The sequence below is a fragment of the Podarcis tiliguerta genome (genome assembly GCF_965153285.1).
Source record: "Podarcis tiliguerta genome assembly, chromosome: 10".
NCBI lineage: Eukaryota > Metazoa > Chordata > Lepidosauria > Squamata > Lacertidae > Podarcis > Podarcis tiliguerta.
Genome location: NC_139543.1, coordinates 51,523,784 through 51,551,173, shown reverse-complemented (window position 1 = coordinate 51,551,173; position 27,390 = coordinate 51,523,784). Strand labels below are relative to the sequence as shown.

Sequence of the window (27,390 nt, the reverse complement as noted above, 5' to 3'; positions counted from 1 at the left end):
GAATCTTCCTGGTGCATTATTTGTCCTCATGAAGCGCTGCTGCCAGCTTTATTAGCTGCTGTTTCAGTGTCTCCAGAGATTCAAATTCCAGCCTTGATAATTTGATCTGAATATCTTGTGTTTTATTGGAAATCACAAACACCACAAGAAACTTCATTGTTTTCAGTATGTGGTTTGGGGGGTGGGGCAAGGCAGTAAATGCATTGCTGGTACTAAAGCTTTGTTATATAAAGGACTCTGCTTGCTCTTTTAGCCATTGCAGTTTCTTTCCTCATGAAAGTTGTTTGAGGGGGATACTTGAAAGGTCTCTTCCTTGATGGTTTCCTGCTCTGCAGCCTGCTTCTTTCCCTTTGGCTCTATCCATCATCGTTCTACTCTTTGACAGTTCCAACACTTCCTTTGTTGAAGGGTCAAGTGACTTTCCACTTTAGGCTACAACTCTAACCCCATTTACTTGGGCGTAAGTCCCACTGATTTCATCTCTGAGTAGATATGGTAACGGTTGCGCTACAAATTCTTAAAATTTATGCAGAAAAGTGGCTTGCCTCTTTGGAGTCAAAATGCTTCAACATTCTCCGACATTACTTTGATTATTGTATATAGGGCTGAAACTCAAAAACTGGCCCAAAATGTATCAGCCAGATTTCTGCCTGCATTCCTTTTAGAGACCATATGCCCCCTGTTTTAAAACAGCTGAATTGGTTGCCAGTTCATTTTTGGGCCCAATTCAAGGTGCTCATGTTAGTAGATAAAGGCTTAAACAGCCCAGGCTCCAAATATCTAAAAAGATTCCTGCCTTACAGACCCTCTCGGTTGTTAAAATCCTATTGCTTGTTCCCCTGCCCCCAAAAGAAAAATGTATTGTGGGTGGTTTCACTGAATTATTAAGATTAAGCCTTTCAATGTTTTGGCCCTCTCATTAAGGCTAACTCCAGAAAAGGTGGTTCAGGACTTAACGGAGAGTTTAAAAGAACACAGGATCCGAAGAGAGGTTATTCTGACATTGCAACTTAAGTCATGACAAGCACATCCAAGAAACTGGCACAAAAGACTGTAATTCAAACACCAATAAATATGATTCTGAAACAGATCATATCTCTTCACAGTAAAAGAAGCCAGATCTTAAAAACCAGCCAAGTTAAAGTAATACTCTATAAAATTCACTCACTGTAAGAATATAGTATAAAAAGAAAAAATAGCTTCGCCTCCAAGCGAAGTGTTTAACCCTTCTTAATTTAACTTTTATCAATGCATTCTCCGCCCCTTCAAAATGGATAGATAGCCCATAACCATTTCGCTTATCCATTTATGGCATCCTGACATCTGATATATTTGAAGCTGGGTTTTCTAACAATGCAAGAGCATAGCATGACAAGGCTATGGGTCAACACAGCCCTCCTCACAGAGCAACTACTGACTGCTTCCATTCTTGCTTGCTAGAGTACACAGAGAAGGTATGTCCCAGTCCGCTCTGGATTGAAGAAGATGGATGCCTGCATCTTGTGGTATCATCAATGGACAAACTGTCAGGAGCTTGTCCTAACTTGAGTAGGACCTGCAGTGTCTGATGTTAGACAGAGTGTGTGTTCAGCAGGAATTTCATCTGCGACACACTGGGACATTCCAAGATGGCGATGGCCTATCTAGGATGCCAGAGAAGTTCGGAGGGCTGGACTTTGCTATCTCCGACGCTCACATGCAGTGGGAGGCAATGGCTCAGCAGACTGCCAGAAATCACGCCTCGGGGAGAAACTGATACAGTATCCCAGGTGATCGTGCAGAGCTCTGGAGGCATCATGGATGAGAAACGGGCTATCTAGAACCGTCATATGAAAGACAACAATCCCATGACTGCAATCACGGAGCAGGAATACTAACACAAACAAGCCTTAAAAACTGCTTGGGACATCTGTATTCTTGGGAGCACAAATGAAGGAGTGTGCTGTCTGTGAGGTGCACCCCACAGTATGCTTTGCAGTATCTCTGGGGTACAATTGTTAGCAGATCATGCAGTGCATTTCTTTTTGGGTGGTGTGGTGTCTTAAGGTGAGAGTTGCCTGCAGAGGCCACACAAGGAAGTATATATGAGAGAGATATGTGGCTGTAGGAAGATTCCCATCTTTCTGCTCGGAGCAAACTTTATGAAACTATGCATGGCATGGAGAAAGCAGATTGAGAATTGTTTTTCTCCCTTTCTCATAATGGACGTCCAGTGAAGCGGGAATATTCAGGATTTGGGTGGCTTTGAAAGAAGGTTAGGCAGAGGATAAAGCTATCTATGGCTGCGAACCATGATGGCTATATTTTACCACCATAGTTGGAGGCTGTAATTCTTCTGAATCCCAGAGGAGAGGAGAAGAGGGCTCTTGTGCTTGGGTCCTGCTTGAAGTTTTCCACAGGCATCTGGGTGGCCCCTGAGAGAATAGGATGCTTGGCTAGAGGGGCCATTGACTCTTCTTGCGTTCTCAGATTCGATTTCTGGGTGAAGGTTGGTGAAGTAGCAGGAAGCTCTGAAAGAGAGGTGCAAAGAATTAGTTATAACACTGCGATGTTTCTTTATGTCCACACAGGGCTTTTGGGAAGAGCACAGGAAACTGATAAATGAATATGGACCTGCTTGTGGGTAAGGAGCTCTTGATTTCATTTGCATTTGCTGCTGTTGTTTCGCCGTTTCCCAGCACAATCCTACCCAAGTCTATTCAGAAGTTAAGTCCCATTGAATTCCGTGGGGTTTGCTTCCAAATAAGTAAGGCTAGGATTGCAACCTTTGAGTTGGTTTAGCTGTCAATTCTGGCATGTTCTAAGCAAGATAGAATAACATAGAAACCAGGGATTATTACTAAATGTTGCCCAAAAGTAAGCGGATCTTCCCAGCCCTGGTTCAACACTCGGACCACTACAACAACTCCGTCTCTAGACTTCACCTTCTACTTCTGGTGGGTTTTCATTCTTCTTTTACTTAAAAAAAAAAAGCACTGTAGTAATGTCTTTCTGTTTGTCCACCTAGTTGTTATCATTTTAAAAATGATATTTTTTTACTAGCTCTTAGTACCTGTGTTTCATACTCACATTTCAAAGGTGATGGGGGTTGTGTGACATTTTTGATAAAGCTGACTGAGGAAAAAGCAAATGCAAGAATAATAGGTGCAAATTGAAAACCAGAGGTGGTGGGGGAGAGCATGTTCTTGTCAGCCCCAGTATGGTTGGGAAGCAAAGTTGGGTGCTCTTGAGTGCGCTCATAATGAACAGTTTACTCATGCCTACATTTTGTTTTGTTTTCTGGTGTCCTCTATCGCATGGACAGGCAGAGTCCCCCCAACCCCAGGCGACCCCCGAGTGGAATAATCACTCAAGACAACGTGCAATGGGATTAAAATTGGCCACAACTTTATTAAGTTTCAGATGTAGGGAGACCTTGGCTCAGGCATTGGGGAAAATGGGCTACAGGGCAAGTCAGTGATCAAGGATTGAAATTTGCACTTTTTGCTCTGATTCTCATGGCCATTGAATTTGCATGTGGATTTCGGAAAATCCCAGCATATTTTAATTTTGAAGATAATATTTCAATTCCGAATAACTTTTCAATTTTGAGGGTGCTCGATGAGCTTGTGCATGCCAGTGGTAGGTGCAGCTTGCGTTTTTAAGACAGTTTTTTTTACAAAATAAAAAATTCAAATGTCATATTTCTGTGATGTTAAATACCAAACATTCCCAAGAGGTATATGTGTAATCATTTTAAGCCCTTTCTGATGAAGAAGAGAGACATGTTAATTATTTTAAGTGCTGTTTTCTTGGTACTGCAATATTTTAATTAGCACTGAAATGTTGGGAAGGAAATTCTTACTCAGTTTAATAGGCTGTCTTTCTGTTATCACAGAATACTATAACATTATGATATGATAAGGATTTCATAGAAATGTAATAAAAACTATTAACTATTACATTTGTTCAAAATTTAGGAACTTGCCATTCACTTCAGTGTTTTACAAATGTTCACGTGATTTTTGCAGAACTTTTAAAGAAAAGTTCCTGTTGCTGAAATCCTAAAGATCATTCACCTTCTCTGTTCTCAAGCCTTACCTTCTTTCTTTTTCCGTTAGAACTTGGATTGTTAGCTGTCATGTGGCTTTTAAACACTGCAGAGGACCATTCCCTCTGTTTTTGAAGTATGGTAGCCAAAATGGGCAAGATAGAAATGCTAGTGGGATTTGAGGAATCCCCAAGTTTGAAGAAGGGCAGTCACTCTTCAGAGGCAGCCTTCAAAACAACCCAGTGAGGACTGAACATGCTCAGGAGCCACACAGTGCTGACTGACTGTTGCAGGGGGAATGAAAAACGGGGGAGAATGCAGTGGAGTATGTTGAAAAGTTTCAGTAATAATAATATTAATAATAATAATAATAATAATAATAATAATAATAATGGGTGATATGTCTGGCTGACTGGAATAGTGAGCAAGAGCATGTTTTACAACTGCAACATTCTATTGCAAGTCGCACTCGTAACTGAAGGTTTTCATATTTTTTTTATTTTATATTGGTAACAGTATAAATTCAACAATAACAGGTGCAAAGCAGGTGTTAAGCCTTCCATGTAGCTCTGGCAAACGTAGAGAAACAATACAGTCATACCTCATGTTACGTCTGCTTCATGTTACGTTCTTTCAGGTTACGTCCCAAGGCGACCCGGAAGTACCGGAAAGGGTTACTTCCGGGTTTCGCCGCTTGCGCAGAAGCACAAAATGATGTCACACGCAGAAGCGGCGAATTGCAACCCGCGTGTGTGCAGACGCACTACTGCGGGTTGCTTTATTTTCATGATGCGAATGGGCCTCCGGAACGGATCCCGTTCGCAACCAGAGGTACCACTGTACGTTAATAAGATCAGTCAAAATATTAGATAAAGGGGGAAGAGGTGACAATAGAGATGAGAGTGTGATGGAAGAAAAGCACTGATCAAGGAGCAAACAATATAAATCCCCAAGTTCCTCCAAATAAAATCATATTTAGATGGGTCACCCAATTCGTAAATGTCACAAAAGGCCACCCATCTGCAGCAAAGTCCTCTGGGACAGGAGCACCTCTTGTCACTATAGGTTTGTGACTCAGCCTTCTCTAAAACAACAATATACAAAGCTCCCACATAGATTATTTTCAACACATTAATGTCACGGCTCTCATTCCATGAATATTTCCAACATTTGGCTGTGCTTACACAGAAAAGATTCAGAAACTTTTCGCACACTCCGTTTTCAGCTTCTTTTAATTTAGATATGTAAAGTTGGAATAAGAAAAGAGGAAGAAAGAGGAACCTGTCTTATATTTGTCAATCTAGTTTACCTGTTGTCTACTCTGACTGGCAGCACCTCTCCAGAGTCTCAGGAAGAGGTCTTGCACCTTGTTTGATCTCCTCTGTTGCCTTTTTACATTATTCACAAAATTGAGTTTGAAAATGTAATATTTCTCAGCGATACAGAAATGTGCCTTTTGGTAAAAAGTTCATGCTCCTTTCCAGTACAGTTTCTGTTGGCAGATATTGTCCCTAAAGAAATAATCTCTCTTTACTGTCACTCTTCATTCGCTAGAACACTGAACTTGGATGAGACTGGGAGGGCGCTTTCTTTATATTGTTGCTTTAGTCCACTGAAAACCACAACACACCAAGTTGCTTTTAAGGTTTGGTCGTTGTTCAGCACGAAACAACGGAACGAGTCTCAAAATGTCATTTAAAAAAACAATGAAAGAATGATAAACATGAATTAGGGGACTGTATATAGTAAGGACAAAAACAGTGGTTAGAGAATGTTGCTTTCGCCTGGCCTTGCTGAAATATGTACCCCATTCTGTTGTGGTTGCAGCATTAGACTTGTAATTAGAGCTGTACCGTGATTGAAGAAATTTTAATCAAAGCAGTGCAATCTCATTCATGTCTAGCTACTCAGGAGCATATGCCATTGACTTCAGTACGTCTTACTCCCGTGTCAGTGGATGTAGGATTGCAGCATAAATGTGCATATCATAAAACTATACTTCTGCAGAAAGGAAAATAATGTTTTCATGCGTAAATGCCACAGCAGGTGCCATGTTAAAAAAGTTGTTGTCTCCTGGGTGAATTTTGTATTCAGTTTTTGTAAGTATTTTATCTTAAATACATGTTTAAATAGCATGTACTTCCTGATTGCTCAGGATGCCTTTTTTTGTTAATTTAATAAACTTGAATCAATTATTCTAACTGATTAGTTGATTAAATTTTGCAGTCTTGTAATGATTTTGGGGAGGTGTATTTGCATAGTATTCCAAGTGGCACCAGGTTTGATAACCACGCTTACTCAAAGGTTTCCCCTATCCCTAATGACAGAGTTCATGCTTTGCTTGCAACAAACTTCTATGTTCAATCCCAGCATCTCCATATAAGTCTGGAAAAGACTCCTGGAGAACAGCCGCCTGGGCAGCTTCGAATGCTGGACATACCTGTCCGATTTACTTTAAAGCAGCATCCAATGTTCCTATCCGATTTCTCTCTCCTGTTGTGCAAATGAGGCAGCTACTTGGTGAAGTGCCACTCAGAAAACATTAAAGAACTGCAAACCTGTACATGTGCAGCTTTCCAAATTGCACTCTGCAGCGGGAAATGGGACCATACCTCTCCTAAAAGGTATGGTTGGCTTGATGGATCTCATTTTCAGAAGTATCAGGGTATCAACCCCACAGGGAACAATAATCTGTCCTGTATATAGGGCAGTTTTTTGTGTGAAATATGTGGCCAGTGGCCTTTTACTTTAAGGTGCTGAGTCCATTAAATATCTTGGTCTGACCATCACTAGCAATACAGTGGTACCTCAGGTTACATACGCTTCAGGTTACAGACTCCACTAACCCAGAAATAGTGCTTCAGGTTAAGAACTTTTCTTCAGGATAAGAACAGAAATTGTGGTCCAGTGGCAGCAGGAGGCCCTATTAACTAAAGTGGTGCTTCAGGTTAAGAACAGTTTCAGGTTAAGAACTGACCTCTGGAACGAATTAAGTACTTAACCCGAGGTACCACTGTATCTGCAAATTAGTCCAAGCAAGTATGGCAGGTATTAGTGCTGCTGTCAAAATCTAGACAGATGGGCAAGCTCCCATGATGAACATTTGGTGAGGGAAAATTAGTACTTTTAATACGAATGCTGTGCCACATATAATATGAATCATAAAACTGCTACCTGTGCATGTTCCTCGAAACCATTACTAAAGTTGGCTTTTTTATTTTATAAATGCATTTGCAAAACTATCCTGTGGTCTGGCAAATGCAAAACAGCTTATAAAATCTCCAGCTGTCAATAAGAGTGTAGCAAGGTGTTGCCCTTCGTAGCCCGTATCAAAAGCCTTCCTCCTTTCCAGGGTTAAGTATTGCCTTCTGGAAGCTGCCCAGGAAATGCCCAAATGGTTCCTTTTGGAAATGGATCAGTGAGGGTATGCTTGGATAGGCCTTGGATTCCATCCATTTTTAAATACCCGATCGTTCACAGCCCTTTGAACATGTGTCTGGCTTGGCAAACTCCTGCAGCCCAGCCTTTGATCCATATGCTCACATGGTCCTGACGCCATGGCAAAATCCAGAGGTCAAGACAAAGAGCAGAGGCACTTTCTGGAAGCATTGGATTGAGAATAATCTGTTGTTCTTGTCCCAGTTGATTGAGGAGGATAACAGCTTCAAACAAACTGAGTTTAACCTTCTGGTCACGGCAAGCTGGCAATATATTCAGTTTGAAATGTTGCTTATTAGCTAAGTTTGGCCTAGAGGCTTGTAAGGCGTCTGAGGCTTCCCCTCTTTTTTTCTTTGAAAAACTTCTGAGGCTCTCGTAATTTACACTTAAAAAAAAGAAAAAAAGAATCAAATCTAATTTAGATAACATTTGCCGCTGCTTGAATTAACCACTCTAATTTTAAAACTTCATTGTGACATGTTAGGCCCACATCTTAATAAAAAGGCATTTTCAGTGCCAGGTTAAAGATTCCTCTTTTCCTGGATTTTGGAGTGGGTTATCACGTCCTATAGAAGGGACGCGGGTGGCGCTGTGGGTTTAACCACAGAGCCTAGGGCTTGCCGATCAGAAGGTTGGCAGTTTGAATCCCCACGACGGGGTGAGCTCCCGTTGCTCGGTCCCTGCTCCTGCCAACCTAGCAGTTCGAAAGCACATCAAAGTGCAAGTAGATAAATAGGTAACGCTCCGGCGGGAAGGTAAACGGCGTTTCCGTGCACTGCTCTGGTTCGCCAGAAGCGGCTTAGTCATGCTGGCCACATGACCCGGAAGCTGTACGCCGGCTCCCTCAGCCAGTAAAGCGAGATGAGCGCCGCAACCCCAGAATCGGCCACTTCTAGACCTAATGGTCAGGGGTCCCTTTATCTTTACATGTCCTATATACTGCTGATGTTTTGACATTGTTGTTGATGTGATTCTTCCAGTTGTTGCTTTGGTAATGTATTAATGTTTTTAACTCTGTTTTGTAAGTTGTGTAGAGACTTGCCAGCAACAATAGTCATGTGTTTCCATTGGCACCCCACTGCCCTTTATCTATCCTGAAATTAGTAAATGTGCCAACTGTTGGTGCTGTTATGATTCCAGTGTTTAATTTTTACATATATTGTGGGAATACTCCCAGGTGTGGTACAATTTCGGCATGACAAATGAGTTAGGATTAACCTTGCTTTGCCTGCTTCCTCGAAATGTTCAATTGGCATTTTAAACCTAGGCCATACACCTTCTTTCATCGCACTATTTGAGCATCACGTGTTCAGGATCCACAGAGCTGTACTGAAAACTAAAAGGATCACTACAGCAGAGATGATTGCAATTAAGTGGTACATAAATTGTCAAAATCACTAAATATTAATAATACAGTTGGACGGAGCAAACTCACTATGGGGGTACAGATCCCTGCAGTAGGTACATCATATATTTTGAAAAGCAGCAAAAGTGTCCGGGATGTATGGCCGTATCGGAAGAGTTGAGATTTTGCCAAACAATTTTTGTGTCTGGATTTTTACTTCTTGCAATATGGCAACCCTAACATATATACCAGCTCAATACTGAAATCCTGAGCAGCTGAACATACAATGTAACCTAATGACATGTAAACAAAAGCATTTAAATATTAATTTGTGGCTGTTTTTGCAGAGTACACACACATCTATGTGCGCATACAGTGTTATGCCTGAAAAACGGCTGAGCATCATCCGCCATCCTCTCCTACACGATTCTTATGAATGCAAGTATGTGGAAGCATCATACGTATAGTTTGACTTCGAGTTTGACCTGACAGTCTTGGAGGAGATACAGTGCTTTACACATTCCCGATTGAAAATGGCTTCCAAATGAATACGGAGAGCAAATACCTTTATTCCCACCCCCCACCCCCAGGATGAATATAGATATTTGAAACCGGAGCCTGTATTATTATTCTCCTAAGGTCACTTGAATCATTTGACTGATACCATCACAATTGTTTTCTTTTTGTGGGGACTGGTTTCCTTGACAGCAGGATGTCAAAGCAACTTTGCAGCTTCATTCACGTCAAAACAATATATGCCTTCTATTCTGAAAGCCCTCAGGTCTTGAGAGGATTATTTCAATCACGGTTTCGTAGGTCACAATAGCAGTTCCCCCTTTTCGGAAACGAACACCCCCCCCCTTCAGTTCTCAGAGTGTGCTTGAAAATCATATATGGAAGGTCTCAGTAGAAAGTGGGGGAAGATATTCATTGTTCAACTCATGTAATTGCATATAGTGAGGGAGCATAGCTCAGTGGTCAAGCACATGCCTTGGGTGCAGGTTCAGTTTCTGGCATCTCCTGTTAAAAGGAGATTAGGAGACAGGTGATGTGATCTGGGTCCTTGGAGAGTGACTGCCATCAGTACTGATGAACAAATGGTCTAATCTGAGGCATTTTCCTATGTGTGATTCTGTCTGTTTTTTGTGTGTGTTGTTGGATGACTATAAAGTATAGCTTCACGGGTCAGAAGCAGTGGCCCAGCTAATGAAAGATTTATCTTCCTCAAAAATCTGCTAGATAACTCCTGGCTGACATTATGCTCTATTTATGTACCTAATACCCAACAAGAACAATTTCTGGATGAAACTTTTACATTACTGCGCTCATTTCAGTAAGGCGAAAGTGGTGATAGGTGCATGTTATCTCCAAAAGGAGATCACCCACAACTAATTACATCTCACAAGGCAACAGGGGCTGTTCTTCATTTTAATGTTTTCTTGCTATGGGGGGAAATGGCTCCTTTAACATCTGTTGTGGATTGGGGGTTTATTATTATTTTTAGAAAGCGTCTCTTCATTGTAATATCCACATTGCGCTGAGCTGAATACAATAATTTCAACTGACTTTTAAGAAATAGCATTCCATTTTTTTATGTATGTCAATAAATTTCTTCATTACTGCTTTATAGGGTTGTTTTCCTGCTCATATATAGGTTTTAGATTTCACTCCCCCCTCCGCCCAAATCTTACTGGTCCCAGAATCAATTTTGTGCAGCTGCATTGTATTAGCTAAACGAAGAAATATCCCTTCACCTTTTCCTCTCTCTTTGCCGGGAGAGGGAGGATTAAATCACCTTTTAGGGTTGTGTAATTATAGCTTGATGCTAAGAGCACTGTCCTTTGTGTGTTTGGTAGGTCTGAGCTTTAGCTTTAGCACAGTAGCATCCATTAATGTGCTTTCACTTCACTTGGCTACAAGTAAATTGAAGTCCAATGATACAGAAACGGCAGCAGACACATGCAGAGAGTTGGGATGTGAAACATGAATGCAGTGGTAATGTATAGCCCTAAATGGTCTGGGTCTAGCACATGCCTCTGGGAACATAGGAAGATGCTTTATACTGAGTCAGACACTGGTCCATCTAACTCAGTGTTGTCTACAAAGACTGGCAGCGATTCTCAAGGGGTTCAGGTAAGGGATACTTCCAGCCCTACCTGGGAGATGTTGAACCCAGGACCTTCTCCCACTGAAGCACAGCCCTTCCTCAAATCCCCAAGTTTTATTTATTTAGAAGACTTCAAAACTGCTTGATTGAAAAATCTGTACAATAAAATTGAAGATAATAAACAATGTTAGAATCCACAGTTGAAAGTAAATATATACATAAAACCATCTTTATTAAAAATATATATAGAACTATCATTATTAAAAGCAAAGAAAATCAGTAAACCTTTTACAGATAGTTCCTGTACCTGCTCTTCAAAAAGCAGGCCTTATGCTAAATTTCTGTCTGCTTTTGAAAATCCACCAGTTTAAAAATTGGGTTGCTATGTTATTATCCCAGAAACAAGATGGTCAAATCACTCTTTTGCTTGTAGAACCTAGGACCAAGCTTAATGTGATCAGCTGTCTTTTATTAGGTTATCCTTCAGAGCAGCTGAATGCCCCCTCCAGATGGAAATTGCCCCCCCCCACTCAACTGTTGGGGGAAAATAAGATACCTGTTTAACCTGTATTTCTCTCTCTCCCATAGCTATTAAAGCTGCAAAGTTAAATGTGTGTGAGACAAAGGCAAAGATTGACTTTGGGGGAATGAGGGAAAGAATTAACTCCCTGTCCCCCATTGCCAGTGCAAAGGGTCCTCCTCTCTGCAACTGTTATAAGTATAAATTGTTTTTAAACAAAACAAAAAAAGCTAATTGGGTCTCTCCTACATCATGTCAATGTTGGCCAAGAAATCTTGCAGTTCTTTGCAGATCTCAGACCTATCCTGTACAGTGCCACAGGTCTCTTAGTCTTGGAACTACTAAATGAGTTTCAGAGACTTGTGTGCAGGTTCCCAGAAGACTGAGCCGTAATCCCTTCATCTTCTACTTTCTGTCACCCTGCAGATGACCTTAATAACGTAGCTTTAGAGAGGGTTTTTAAATATATATATCTGTATTAGCTTTATGGAATCTCTCTGTACAGAGGCAGCATACTCTGAATACCAGATGCCAGGGACAAACAGGGGGTTGTTCACCTTTATGCCCTGCCTATGAACTCTCAGAGATGTCTGGCAAGTTGCTGTTGGAAGCAGAATCCTACACTAGATGGTCTTGGGTTTGAGCCAGCAATGCGATTCTTCCGTCCCTCTATTCTTCTGCTTATTCATCACCCTTGGGTTTTCTTTCTTGATATAGCAGCATTGTTGCACGCACCCCAATCTCCAAGCAGTGAGAGATGGCGGGGATTCCAATGCTTAACCTAGAGCAGATCCCAGGATCTGGGTCCAACAGTTATTCCCCACGTGATCACCAGCAACCGATACTCAAAATGCATAATAAAACAGAAACTAACCAATAACCCCCTCCCACAAACACACTAAAAAAAATCATAGAATGCTAATTCAGCCTAATAATAATAATAATAATAATAATAGTTGATGGAATGAGAGGGACAATGTCACACTGTACTTGACCAGGACATGAGCCTACCCATTGGACCAAAGTAGGGCTAACAACTTTTGATTTTCAACCTCCACCCACCCTGGCCTCCTTGGATTGTGGGCTGTGAGGGCAGGGCCAAGATGGAACCAGGATGGTCCAGAGGGTTTGGGGTGCTATGGGACAGATTCTGGAGCTGGCTGGCTTTTGAGATCCCAGTATCTGCCCCTCAACTCAGCACTCCAATAACAAGGCCTGACATTGTTTGAAGCAGGAGCAACAAAATGTTCAACCAACGTAAGAGAAACAAATAATCACTTTATGAGAGCGAATGGAAACAAACTGAAAATTCATAGAACAGTGGTCTCTTGATCGCTCCCATCTCTGGCCTTTCTTCATTTGTCTTGGGATCAGATATATAATAGTGTTTTCTTCCAGAAAACAGTGAGAGTTTGTATAATTCAGAATTATGTGTATACAGGCTAAGCATGAGAGAGACTGTGTCAAAGTGAGTGAGCATATGCCCTAGGGGAGTGTTGGACACCAGCAGGGTCAATGTAATCTATTTTGCATGTCTTTTTTTGCACGTGGGCTGGAGATGTTGAGGGAGAACACAACTCTCTTTAAAGTTCTGTCTGCATCAACAAAACAAAACAAAAATCTGCCAGTTGGGTAAGACATTAAATAAAAGGCCATGCAGACAAATGTTAGTTGGCAACCTAATGGGCAGCTATGAGCCCAGCTGAAAAAGCTGTGTGTGGGGTGGGGGGAAGATGTGGCAGAAGAAGTAGTTGTCCTCATGTGGCGTGGAAGCACCAAAACCGAATGCTGAGAATGTTCATGTTCAGTGTTACTTTTCTAGAAAAAGAGGTGCCAGAACTCACCATGATTGCCTCCCTTGTTTTCTTATAATGGCAATGGTGCCCACTCAAGAGGTTTGGTGAGTTCCGGCTCCCATCTTGATTCTGTTCATTGTACAGGTGTACTGTAGACTGTGTGTGCCCTTACACAAAATGTGTGAACAGTGTTTCCTTCTGCAGAAATAAAATGTCCAATATTGTCCTGATCCCCTGGCCTACCTGGCAGACAGGAGGCCAAGACGAAGTTCCAAGTTCAGAAGCCAATCCACATGGTCCAAGTAAGCCAAAATAGTAGTTCAGCAGCCAATCTCAAAACCCAAGGAGAAACCCAGGTGAGGTCCCTCAACATGGGCAATTGAGCAGACATAGTACCTCAGCTCTGCTGCTGCCTCATAACTGTGACTGCTGATTGCAGCATCTGGGCTTGATGAGGCAGGTGACCCTCACCTGCTCTCAGCTTGCCCCAGCTGAGGAGTCACATGCCTCCTTCCCCACCTGGCTAGCTAGTGAACCAGGCAGCAGGCCCTGGCCTGCCTCTGCTTCGGGTAGTGCTCTACCCGCTGTTCCCTATGCCTTAGGACCTGCTGTATTCATGGGATGCGGGTCTTTCTGGTGAGGAGTCCCGCTGCTCAGCTTCCTGTGCACTAGCCCCTGCCCCGTCATCTTCCTCTGTCACCCTGTGAGTATTGTCTACAACAACCTCTCTTTCCCCATCTCCAGCCTGCTCCCATGTGACCCACTCCCAGCTGCACCCCTCACCAGGATCCTCTTCCTCCTCCCCCAAACCCTGCCTGTTCATGACAAATATACTCATTCAAACATTTCCTTAAGTCACAAAATTTTGACTTTTGTATTCTGTCTCTGCATACAACAGAATATCAAGACGTGTGGTAGACTCAGCTTCTGCAATTCCGCAAGGACACATGCATATTTCAAAAGGGGTACCCTGAAAATTTCCTTAGAACAGTTCAGAAGGCAAATCACTGTACCTACATAATATTAAAGCACCCTCATATTTGGGAAGATTTAATATTTTGTCATTTTAAGCCCATAATTTGAATTCTATCAGTAATAGAGGGGAGGTATCATTTTATAAATACTGTGTGTTTTGAGGTTCTACATCCCTAACTGTGAGACAATGAATGCCTAGCTCTGTTTAGCCCCATCATTATCAAATCCTCAGGGGGAAAACCTCATTGTTCCAAATAAATTTTATCCATGCAGAAATGTAAGTTACTGTTATATAGTTGACCCAAGTTAAGTTTTTCTGAGAGTGGAGAATTCACGGAGAAGATTTTGTAACTGTAAAAGGAGATGCATCGGATGAAGTGGACTGTAGCCTAGGAAAACTTACACCATAATAAATGTGTTAGTCTTTAAGGTGCCACAGGGCTCTTTGCCATGTTTGCTGCAAAAGACATGGCTGCCCCTCTGGAAATTGTAAAAGGGGAGTGCCGCTTCATAGCAGCTTGAAAAAACATGGCTCTGTATTCCCAGTTCCACTGAGAAGCTGATAATAGTAATGGGCTGAACCACTCAAGGAATTTCAGCCACGACATCACAGAGAGGTCAGTCAGGCATACACTATGTTTTAAAAAATGCAGACAAAACAAACTCCGGTTCAACTGAGTGAAAATGTCACAGCCGAAGCATGGGTAATAAAATGTGGGCAAATACAATAGCAGCTTGGTGGGAAAAGCATTTGGAAACCCTCTGCTTGCCAGTGTTTGCCAAGATAAAGTACTGCAGACAGTTTCATTCTCTCCCGAGCAGGGGAGCTGACCTCGTATCTTATTAGGATCACATTCCTGTCCAAATGGAGTAGTAAAGAAGCACAATCCTATTAGCAGCTTTCATGGTGTGTTAATGAAATGAAATACTGCTTCAGCTAATCATCACCAGCCATATATGACAAATGCTCACATGTAATCATGTCAACTTGTTAGGCTGAAAAGAAGCCAAAATATATATATAACCTTGGGATCCTAAGGCCCAACATCCTCTGAACCTGTCACTGATAGAGGTGCATTTCATAGTCTTATCCCATTAAACGTTTTTCAGCTGTGTTGTAGAGGTTAGCTCTTTGACAGTCCCCCAGAGACAATTCACAAAATCAAACTGGGGTGTTAAGGAATATTGGCCAATTCACACGTGGTTTTGGTACTATCCGTATTGTGGAGGGAAAGTCCTGGTTTCTCAAAAACTCCCACGTCATGTATAGAAACCTGAATGTGAAAATGGGTGGAAGAGTAGGGGCTTTTCACATCTGCATAGATTTTATGTGTGGAGGTGTTTGAGTAATAGGAACACAGGAAAGGCCTGTTGGACGTTTTGTCCAATGTACCTCATATTGGCTACTCTGACTGGCAGTGCCTTTCTAAGCTGCCAGTCAGAGATATGTATTTTGCAGCATCTGATGCCGTAACTGGAGATGTGAGGGATTGAAACTGGGGTTTTTTTTGCATGTACAGCATATGCTTTACAAGTAATATACAATTTACTACTGTTAATTCACTACTTGTATACTGCTTGATTTATAACTCTTGGCTCAGCAACCCAGTATGCACACTGAGGGAAAATATGTTTATTATTTTGTAATTTAATTTAACAACCTCTATTAATATAGCCCCTATTATTGTTAAATAAATAAAATAACAATAATAGCCTTCTTCAGCACGTATACTGGGTTTGTGAAACCGCTTTGGGGTTATTTAACCACTTTGAGGTTTTTTACAGTCAAGCAGTATATAAATTTTATGAAATAAAAATAAATAACATAAAGGACCCCTAAGTGGCTTGTGGATAAAAAACAACAACACAGAGAAAATACAACAGAATAAAAAAGTGCAACCAAGGAGGGCACATATAAAATTAGTAGAAAAACAAATGGAAAGCAGCATCGTTATAAAAGAATTATATATTTAAAAATAAAATAAAAGCAGCCCCAGGGTTCAAAAGATTTTCCTGGGTTTTTTCCACTGCCTTCCCAAAGGCCAGACAGGCCTTCCTCTTTAGCTCATCCTCTTTTGCTTCTAAAAGCATGGAACGTGAAGTAGGGTCAGTGCTTTGGGGGGGGGGCAGGGGGTACGCATACCCCTAAACATTTTGTGAATCTTAGTTTGGCCTCATTGAGGGGCAGTATTTCAATATGAATAGGAAAATGAGAGAACCCCTAAACCTTTATTTTATTTTTAGGGAAAAAAGCACTGGAGACACTTGTGTTGCGGGTGTATGAGCGGAAATGTGAAACTTACACCCCAGTGTGGCTTACATAAAATAAAAATATTTAAATATTTACGCAATAGCATTAAAAAAAAAGCATTCTAGTGCAAATTTTAAAAGTGATTTTACAAACCCAAACACATTGTAAAAATTGCACGTTTCGGTGCAATTTTGCTTTCCTGCCCACGCAGCTACTTGGAAGATATGGGATATACACATAAAAAACAAAACACTTAACCCACCAAAGAGTGGAAAATCAGTTACATTTCTGCATGAAGCTTACAGAAGAGTAACAATTAAAGCCCTCTTTGCGTCAGCGTCCTTGAATTAGCAGCTCTCGTACGCCAGGCGGTCATTTGCTGACCCTTAAGAGAAGCAGGGATTTATTTATTTTTTAAAGGCTCTTTTGGGAAAACTGTTTTTGGAGAAACTGTAAATGTAGCATTTATTAAGGATTTGCTTTAGCAATGCCCTGTACTTAAACTCCTTAAACTTCTCTTTTCTCAATGCTTTTTATGCAGCTCACGCTAATAATGTTTTTTGTACAGTATGGGGATGTGGAATGGCATACAGACTATCTTTTTCTTTTTTCCTTTTTTTTTACTGTAGAGTAGACAGCAGTTTCAAGGCTAGAGTTTATGGAGGAAATGATGTAGTGAAAAGTTTGCTGATGCATATAGTGTATGGAACACTTGAGTGTGACATTTACAGCGGAGAGTTGAAAGAATAGCTGCCTGTGTGTAATCTCATGTAAAACTGTTGTTGCAGCCTTGTCTGATTTCATTACCAGGAAGGAAAAGAACAGGAGAGAGGACTGGATAAATGGGATTATTATTTTCCCAGATTTCCCCCGGTCGTTACTGTTTCTATATAGTATGTCCAAATCTAGCATATGAACACTATTAAGTTGACATAGTTAAACCTGGGGAGGTCATGTGGTCCTAAATATCCATACATTCAGTTTTATGCATTCTTACTTTGGAGTAAGCCCTCTTTATCTTAGTGGGACTTAAGCATGCATAGTATCAAGCTGCATAGGCATCATACTGCAGAAAAAAAAGGTTTTTATGAGACTGCCGCTTTTTGTTCATTACAGAATGAGGGGCAAGGGTATGTATGTCCTAAATAGTCAGCTGCATGCCATTTGCCATTTCTCGATTTGCAATCTGGCTATTTTAAGGTAAAGGTACCCCTGCCCGTCAGGGCCAGTTGTGACCAACTCTAGGGTTGCGCGCTCATCTCGCTCAAGACGCCGGGAGCCGGCGCTGTCCGAAGACACTTCCGGGTCACGTGGCCAGCGTGACGAAGCTGCATCTGGTGAGCCAGCACCAGCGCCGCACACGGAAACGCCATTTACCTTCCCGCTAGAAAGTGGTCCCTATTTATCTACTTGCACTTAGGGGTGCTTTCGAACTGCTAGGTGGGCAGGAGCTGGGACCGAACGACAGGAGCTCACCCTGCCGCGGGGATTTGAACCGCCGACCTTTTGATCAGCAAGTCCTAGGCTCTGTGGCTTAACCCACAGCGCCACCCGCGTCTGGCTATTTTAATATGCTTCAAATGCTAAGCTCTGGCTCCCGAGATATCAAATGCATTCAGGATTGCAGCAGCCGCTAACAGAACAAAAGAGAGGGAAGGGCTGGAGGAGGTACTAAAACCTCTTTAAAAAGTAAATGTTCCGGATGCGAAAGAGGACAGGGGTCCTGCATCCTTGACAGCTGTATAGAAGAGGCAGGGACTCTGTTCTCCTTTTCACCTGGCCCAGGTTGGCTTCTCTGGACAGGTAAACCGCCCAAGCATACAACGGCCTTGCATGGAAATTCATACTTTAACGTGCTATTACATGGCAGAGCTTTCTTCGGTTGTTGTTCTTCCTAATAGACCTGACAGACGTGGAGCTCATTGGTCCCTGAAATGCCAGAAAGTATGATGACATCATCCAAATAAATGATAACAGATTGATCTAGCAAACCTCGAAATGAGTCCCAGAGGAAATGCTAGAAGGTTTATGTAGAGTTTCCCATTCCAAGGAGTATGATGTAAGGCGTGATTAAAACATGGCGCCCCAGTTGTCCATATCACTGTAGCACACAGGTGCTAGGACGCCATCTTGTTGACAAGGTGACAAGCACCTATATTTTCTGACCAGCTTAGTGTTTCTACATGCCAAAGACCAAACTAGACATGACAGGGCAGCTGTTAATGTGTTGACCTTTTTGTATATAAAGTAGGTTGAGGCGGTCTAATTTTTATGTGCAAAGGGTGTATGGAAAATGAGGAGTGCCGCCTTCTCTGCCATGTCCTACTCTGTTCTTTTAAGCAGTCTCCCCTCCCAAAATCTGGCTCTAATACTGGAAGCAAGATGGGCTGGGAGAAGATTGCTTAAAGCTGTAGAGTCAGGCAAGGAGGGGGTAGGGGGTGGCTTGCACTCCCTACCCCCCAAATTCTTACTTTATGTAAAGACTGGATCCCTCTTCATCCCTGTTTTAAATGCAAACAAGACAGAAATGTGATAAACCAGGCAAGCTAGAGCAACCCACATGTATTTTACACTGAGTTAACTATCATTACGAAGAATTGGATGACACTAGGTGTTAGATAGACATGCCAAAGATACAATGCACTTTAAAAAAAGGAGGCGACCAGCTTTTGTTGCTTATTGTTGCTATATTTATTAAGAGTTACTAAAAATAATAGCGAGTGCCCTTAAAATACACTTCCTCTTTTCAGTCTAATTTTGAATGTATCCAAGAACGGCTCTTTATCCTTTGCTAAGAAAACCTTTCTGCCCCCAACCCCACCTTCTGAATTCTGAAACGGAGTCTTTGTCTATGTAATAATCTTGGAAACCTACTGGAGAATGCAAATACTGACATAAAAATAAGCATGCAACTGTGCTGTTCTTTTTAAGATGCACACAAACACCTCAGGTTCAGAACCGCTGTTTTTGTAAAAACTGCATCTGGGCTGTGCGTCACACGCCACTTTTGTGCCAAAGAGTCAACATTATGCATTGCAAGTGGACCCGGGTTTTATTTGCAGCAGGTCATTTTGCTGACCCCTGAAATAATTAAGCAAGTGGTGAAGGCCTGGTGTCTATTTTTAAATGAGTAAACATTTGCGCTTTACTTTCTCTGTGTTTTTTACCTACCTGCTGTCAATGAACGTATCTAAAAATAGGGAACAGAATGGCTTAGGTTGTTCCTCTGTTTTCTTTAGAAATGAATGACACTTAAGAAAATAGCATTTTCCTTCAGCATGTTTATATCCCACAGTCTTTTAATAGACACCCACCCTTGCTTTTCTCAGCGTAGTTTCCTTCTCTCTTAGCCAGATAAAAGATAATATCATTTTCCATTGCATTTGGATTTTCAGATGATCTCTGCTTGGCTTTACCAGGCATCTACTAAAGAAATAAAGCAAAGCCTTGTTTTCAACTCCCCTCTGCATCCCCCTCCCCATTTTTCTTTCCATTATGTTCCAAGCAATGTGTTTGAATTCGGCACAGAGCTGATAACAGATAGGCAGATCAAAGCCTTCTGCAAGTTGATGGACCGGCTGTAAACAGAGTGAATGGGGCACAGGTGTTTTCCCACACAGATGCCATATTGAACAAAAACAGCCCTTTATGTAGTACTTGTCCTGTGAAGCGAAGCAAAATCTGAATGGAGACCATCCTACTGTGTTAATGTACATTGTCTCAAGCTTTGGCCTCTAATGGTGTGTTGATGAATGACAGGAGATGTTAGAAAGGCCGTTGCTTGCAAGTTTTGGACTTAGCACAGGTGAGTCACAATCTAATGCAAAAAGGGAGATGCTTGTTTAAAAAGTGATTGATTGCTTGCAAAATGGTCAGTGCCCTTTATGCGCACCAGAGGCAGGAAAATAGCCAAAACATTACACAATATGCAAAGGAAACTTTGTGTAGTTGTGCATTGAAGAGGCTGACCTGTGGATAAGGAAGCACCCAATTCATATTTTTACCACATTCCCAGTAAGTGGCCTTTGGCAGTGCATTGTGTTACAATGTCTGCCCCTCAGTTGCTAAAACAATTTGCATATAGCGTTTTAAACACCCTATATACAAATGCTAATTGTTACTATGATTATTATTAGCATAATCAAATACACTGGATTATGCAATTGTGGAACAACACAGAAAAAGAAATTTATAATCCAGAGTTGTCCCTTTGTAGCCCAGACTAGTCTATGCAAGCAAATTATGGTTTGCATTGGAAAATGATGAATGATAACTAGTTGGATGAATGCTTATTTAAACTGTATGTATTTCGTAAAAGCACAATACATCACTGAGGAGGTGGACAGCGTTTTTGGCCCTTGAAGTCTTATTAGATAAATTTACTGGAGAATGACAACTGATTAGCAGACATGTAATTTAAATTATATAACTATTTGCATCAATACGATGGGTGTTGGGCTAGATTTGGTGGGTGTGCTGCGCTTACACTGTGGTGCAATCTGCACTGAAGCCCTTTTCATTTGTGAGTCACAATTGTATGCAATTTCATGGAGCACATCACTGTTATCTCTCTTGTTTATAACACCACTGCATGCTACATGCAACTGCAAAGTGTAATAAAAAGTGGGAGGGTCTTAATGTGTACTGTAACATATTTCTTTATCACACAGCATGGGAAGCAGATGGTGCTTAAAGAGTCCATTCCTTTAAAAATCACTTCCATACTATGCATCTTCACACCTATGTAGACAGTAGATGCGAGTCAATGGAGAGAACAGTCTCTCTATCAGCTTGCAATAAGGGGAGAGAGAAAAAGGCAGGAACTCTAGCAGGGGCGGCACATTCGGATCTGACCCCTGAGGTGTCCACCTCCAGCTCCAGCCCACCGAAGCCGCTTAAAAGTGAAGGTTTGGCGAAAGAGCTTTTGAGTTGAGCACAAACTGGGAAAGGCCAAACTGTAGCAAATATCACTGCTGCATGAAAACAGCAACTGATTTTCTAGAAAAAAAGGACTAAATGGAAAATCTTAATAAAATTTTATTAAAATGAGATTTCCTTACTTATCCGGCGATCCGGTGTAATACGTTGCCTGAAGCCTCTGGGCTACCTTTGAAACATTATTGAAAACATTAAAACATACACATTTTTTGCAATAATAACATTCCCTCTAATATTTCACAGATGATAGTAGGGACATACACTTCAACGCCCTAGTTCTCATACCAGACCTCCCCACCCCCTCACGTCACACACATTTCTAAAGATCTTCTGTGTCTTTTGTATGATGTACAACAGCTTTTTCGAGCTTGGTGCTTTCCAGGTGTGGTTAGACCACAACTTTTGCCAACGCTAGCCAGCGCTGGAGCTGATGGGAGTTGTAGTCCAACAACATCTGGAGGTTGGCCTAGGCTGCTGTACTCATGAAGTCTGCCACTGGCTACCTGCCACCAGTTTTAAAGCATCGGAGGCTGCTTTAACTTTTGTTTAAAGCTATATTAGGAAAAACACAATTGCCTTAAAATAGGCAAATAGGCAAAATAGGCAAAATAGTTCAAAATAAACATCTGTGTGAGGCCTGGTAGGCTGTGCCTGGCATTCGTGTGTTCGTTTACACGCACTGGCATCGAACACAAGGTGTAAGCCCTCCTTATGCGGAGGTTTTAGCTTCAAGACGACCCTGAGGAAGGAACTTCAGCCTTGAGGAATGACAGCTGGAACAAGCTGCACTAAATATTGAGAAGGATCACCAAATGGCAAAAATATGCATAGTGGTCACCCAGGGAGAGACAGGTATAAGGATATGGGGTGGTACATGCCCTGGTAAATAGGGACAGTTGGGAGTTTGTATGATAAAGCTGCATCTATTTGAGGCCCTCAAACAGTATCACCTGCTTTACCCACAAGAAAGCTATCCCAGCAATCTGGTTTGTGGGAACAAAATCTCTTTGGCTCCCTCTAGAGCCGAAGAGAAAGAACTGGTGAGCTCATAGGCCCCTCTGGATTTTTAGACTTAAAGCTCTGTATAACACTGTTGCTTTTATATATCACAACAGTTTTGGGCTATTGCCCTAAATTAGAACAATTTTGGCATCCTCCTTGCACCACCGATTAATTCGACGTGTGTTTGTTTTAACTGCATGGTCTTTCATAGATCTCAGCCACAGCAGTGCTGATCTCAATGGCCTTGCATCTTCTACCACCAAGAGTTCCAGGTGTCCAAACCAGCCATTCCCTCCTATGTTTCACTATACGTGGTTCTACCTCAAATAGATCTCTTTGCTGGCCAATTGGCTGGTTCTGTATGTGGAATGACAATGTGAGATCACTGGGTGCTGAAATAGATGGGCCACTAGACTGATACAGCAGGCTCTTTCTATGCTTTTATGTTTAGAAAAGAGAGAGAGAGAGAGAGAGAGAGATGGAGGTTCCTGAAATATTTCCTCAGCCGTGAAACATGCTGTGTGTCCTATTTATTTATTTATTTATTTATTTTTGCATTCTTAAATAAGATTTTATTAAGGCCTTTCACAATCAGAGCCATAGCTAGGTGATCTTGTCCAGATTGCGCCCCTTAGCCCCTGACAAATTAGCTCTTCTTTCTGCCTCTCCTCCATCCCACCCCCCATTCAATTCACCCTCTATTTAAAGCCTTTTCTTATGACGAAATAATCAATATTTTTATTTACGGACATATTTATGGACATATTTTTAGCCGATTTTGTGCCTCCGCCCTTGCCTGCGCACCTGGCGGGGGCCCACCTCACCACCCCCTAATTATTACTATTATTATGAATTAAAGTCAACCATAGTCTTCTTCTAGTCCAACATCATTAAGAAACATTCTGTCCTTATTCCCCCAAGAGCTTCTTCACTGTGATTATGTATTGTCATTGATCCAGAATTACTTATTGTACAGTCATTAATTCACACTCAAATCCATATCTTCCAATCCTACAGAAACATGGTGTGTTTCCTAAAGGCAGTAATATGGGGGGGCAGGGGGAGAAAGAATCAGTATATATGAGCTGCTTGAAGAGCAGGATATGAATAAATAAAACTTCTTAATTGCAGCAGAAGTGTGTTGTGTTCTTTGGGGGGGGGAAATCCCACTTTTGGGGGGAATTACTAATAAATAAATAAACTGAATACTACTTTGCAACAAACTGGTTTGGAATGACACTTATTTGAAATTACAGAAAAAGCATATATGAACATCTGGAGTTGGATCCAGTGGTGTGGCTTAGTTGACGGTAAGGGGAGGGAAGCATTTCTCAGCAATCCCCCCTCTCTTCTGAGGCTCCCCTCCCCTTGTCCTACTGCTAAATCTGAAAGAGCATCCCCAAACCTTCTGAAACATTTGGGGTAGGGTGGGGGGAGATGCAGAGGGGAGGGGGGATCACCAAAAAAACACTCTCCAAAAAAATCAAGGTCATGATGACTCTGTCTGGATTTTCTCCCCAAATGCTTTCTGCATCTCAGCTTCTTTTTAATTTTCTGTTAAGGGAAGGGAAAATGCAAATGCACATGACAGAGAAATTGGAGAAGCAGTCATCGTTGGAGGTGAAAGAGAGTGCTTGCTACCTTATGTTTTTGGATTCCCCCAGTACATCTTTCCTCAAATGAAGATCAAACCTTGCATAAAAGCAATTTCACTGGTTTTACCTGTATATTTTTAATTCATTTGTGCTTCAGTGGGTTTTCTGTTTTCATCCTCCCTCCCACAAACTCAACACCTTCCTGTTAAATAACTGAATTCATCATGATGACGCCGGAAGATCCTATGACTCAAGTACAACAGAATAGCTTTTAACTTCATTGTAGGCTGTCACCGTCTTCAGAAAGATCTATTACGGGCGATGAGTGGAAATGTGCAACCAATTTGCTAGTTCCAATACATTTTGATCCAAATAAACATAATGTGATTCAGGTTTTCATAAAGAGTTTCATTTTATGTTGTCTGTTAAAGTTAATTTCATCCCTCTGAAATGCTGCTAAGGGAGCATCTGTGGCAGATTAATATTTCCACCCACTGACCGCAGTGTGAGAGTGCATTGGGTGCAAATTATTGCTGCATTTCCTCATGTAGCCCTAATTTAATCTTTCTAGAATTTGGGAGGGGGTGTTGTACTATGTTGAAGTCTTGTTTATTTAGTAGAGTCCTTTGTGTGTTTGTCTATGTCATTAGTTGGTATACTGTTCAATCCGACTCTTCGTGACCCCATGGACCAGAGCACGCCAGGCACTCCTGTCTTCCACTGCCTCCCGCAGTTTGGTCAAACTCATGCTGGTAGCTTCGAGAACACAATCCAGCCATCTCGTCCTCCTCTGTCATCCCCTTCTCCTTCTGCCCTCCATCTTTCTCAATATCAGGGTCTTTTCCAGGGAGTCTTCTCTTCTCATGAGGTGGCCAAAGTATTGGAGCCTCAGCTTCAGGATCTGTCCTTCCAGTGAGCACTCAGGGCTGATTTCCTTAAGAATGGATAGGTTTGATCCTCACTCTAAAAACCAGCATCTCTGGCATCTCCAGGTAGAACAAGGAGAAAACCCTACTTGAAACCTTGGAGAGCTGCTACCAGTCAGTGTAGGAAATAGTGATATAGATGGATCTGTGGTCTGGCCCAATAGCTTCCTATGTTCCTGAAAGAGAACCTTTTGTGGATGATTGAAAACAGGACAACTATTGAGGAAATAGAGCAATATTTGAATAATTTACTGACTGAGAGCCCTGCAGATTAAGAATCCCTATGAAAGCCCATTTTATCGGTGGACCTGTCTGAAATGGTAGCTTTTCTAAACAAATAGCCAAGCACAATTCTGTTCATTATTAATACAATTCTCCATTTCGTGTGCAGGTATTACGTGGGTCGTCGTATGTACATTGTGGTATCTGAGCCAGAGATGATCAAGCATATCTTGAAGGATGATTTCGGAAACTTTACTAACAGAATGGTAAGTAGCTCTTCTTACAAATGCTAAGGTTTGTTGTTCTTCTATAAAGAACAAGAAAGCCTCCCAAAAGTACATTGGGTTGCCTTTCAGAGTATGAGGCAGTTCCTCCACAGTACTGTGTAAGGACTGCTCTGGCACTGACCCACCACTATTTGGGCCAGGGCAGGAGACGCTCCACAGCTGGTACCATGCAATGGCTAAGAAGCCAGAGCAATTGCTCATGAGCAATGAGCATTTGTGCCTCAGCCACAACTGCACTGGGTTGCTTCAAGGCCAAACTAGACAAGACACCATTTATACAATTAGCATTACGGGGGTGGTATGTGTGTGATACGGATCAGGACCCTGGTGGGGCTCTACCGAGCCCTGAGGCCCATGGCAGGTGCCAAGCCATGCCAACCCCTGATGCCGGTTCTGATTAGTGTTTGCTTTTTCCCAGTCAGTAGTAGACATCAGGTTGCATGGCCTCATCCATACAGTGGTACCTCTGGTTACGTACTTAATTTGTTCCGGAGGTCCGTTCTTAACCTGAAACTGTTCTTAACCTGAAGCACCACTTTAGCTAATGGGGCCTTCTGCTGCTGCTGCGCCGCCAGAACATGATTTCTGTTCTCATCCTGAAGCAAAGTTCTTAACCCAAGGTGCTATTTCTGGGTTAGCGGAGTCTGTAACCTGAAGCGTATGTAACCTGAAGTGTATGTAGCCCGAGGTATCATTGTACTTCCATTTGCTTCTAGTTTAGAAAGCACGAGGCTTTTCTGTTTGTTCTATGCTTTCTAGGCCCAAGCCTGTTGGCCATGCTGCTTTCCCCAGGCATTCATGCTCTTTACTGCTGAATCAGAGCGAACATCAATCTGCAGGAAACCCAACTGATGGGTTTTTTTATTCAGTGGTAAAGAGCAGGTTTCCTCAGGAGAAAGCAGCGAGATGAGCAGAAGTTTGGGCGAGCAGAAGACTTGGCTTCGAGTGGGAGTGGGTGAATCCTACATTTGTTTCCACCCTTGTTTCTCAAAAATGCAATATAGTTCTGTTCCTGCCATTTAACTTTGATTCAGCTGCCCTGGCAATTTGTCGGGACAGGAACTATGTTGTGTGCCACAGAGTCAGTTTGCCGCATTCTTTGCTCTGAAGGAGTTGTATGTTTTAAGGGCTGTAGCCTTTTTGTTGAGTCAGCAGCAGAAAGCGTCTCTGCCCGTAACTCTGAGCCTTTGACTGCCTTCCTGCCTGAGCAATAAATAATGTCTAAAACTGCCTTGACATTGACACGGAATCGCTGTCACCGTCACCTAACTCAACCTCCCTCCCTACGACAATCCAGTCCATATCCAAATGCCCTGAATTTGCCTGGAAATAGCACTTCTGGTACTGAGAGCTCTTTGTGTGGTTTCTCTATCTCACTCCATTCTGTGTAATGGAGATGTTGTTTCATCTAGGAAGCAGAAAGTTGGAGGGAGGGACCAGAATATAGTTTAAATTTAAAAGGGCCTACATAAGAAATAAGTTGCATAATAGCATGCCTAGTCTCTCACATTTAATATTACCTGCTTGGCCCAAAATGACAATGTTAGAGAACATCACACCCCATCCAATTGCTTTGTATAAATGCAAGCAAAAGTCTACAAATCGTAGCTGTGTGTGGCAGAGAACATGGAGGGAGAGACACGCGCACTCTGGCTATTAAGTAGAAGTATTTCTATGTGGCTTTTAATAAATGTGAATCTAAAGCTTTGAAAAGAGCAAGCCCTTTCTCTGCTTTTATTTAGAAATTCTGGTTGCAAGTGTACAATATACTGTGCAAAAAATTAAGAAACCACCGCTCCATCATGTCCTCTCTCTCCCCCGCCCCCCCCTGCTGCCCCCAATGCTATGCTGATGATACTGAGAGAATAAAGCATTCGGCTTTTCAGAATAAATGCTGACCACAAAGCTATGATAATACAGCTCATTCCTGAGCTGGAACATCCCTGCTGCTCTTACGC

At 42.0% G+C, this 27,390-nt stretch overlaps 1 protein-coding gene across 3 annotated transcripts in view; it reads left to right on the top strand.

Annotated features, from left to right (window-relative positions):
- TBXAS1 (thromboxane A synthase 1) overlaps positions 1-27,390 on the top strand; it is a 210,556-nt gene that overhangs the window by 57,195 nt on the left and 125,971 nt on the right. For all 3 annotated transcript variants that reach the window (XM_083401502.1, XM_083401503.1, XM_083401504.1), the window contains exons 4-5: positions 2,571-2,623; positions 25,315-25,411. In XM_083401502.1, the coding sequence (XP_083257628.1) occupies positions 2,571-2,623; positions 25,315-25,411 (150 nt within the window). The remainder of the gene's footprint in view (positions 1-2,570; positions 2,624-25,314; positions 25,412-27,390) is intronic.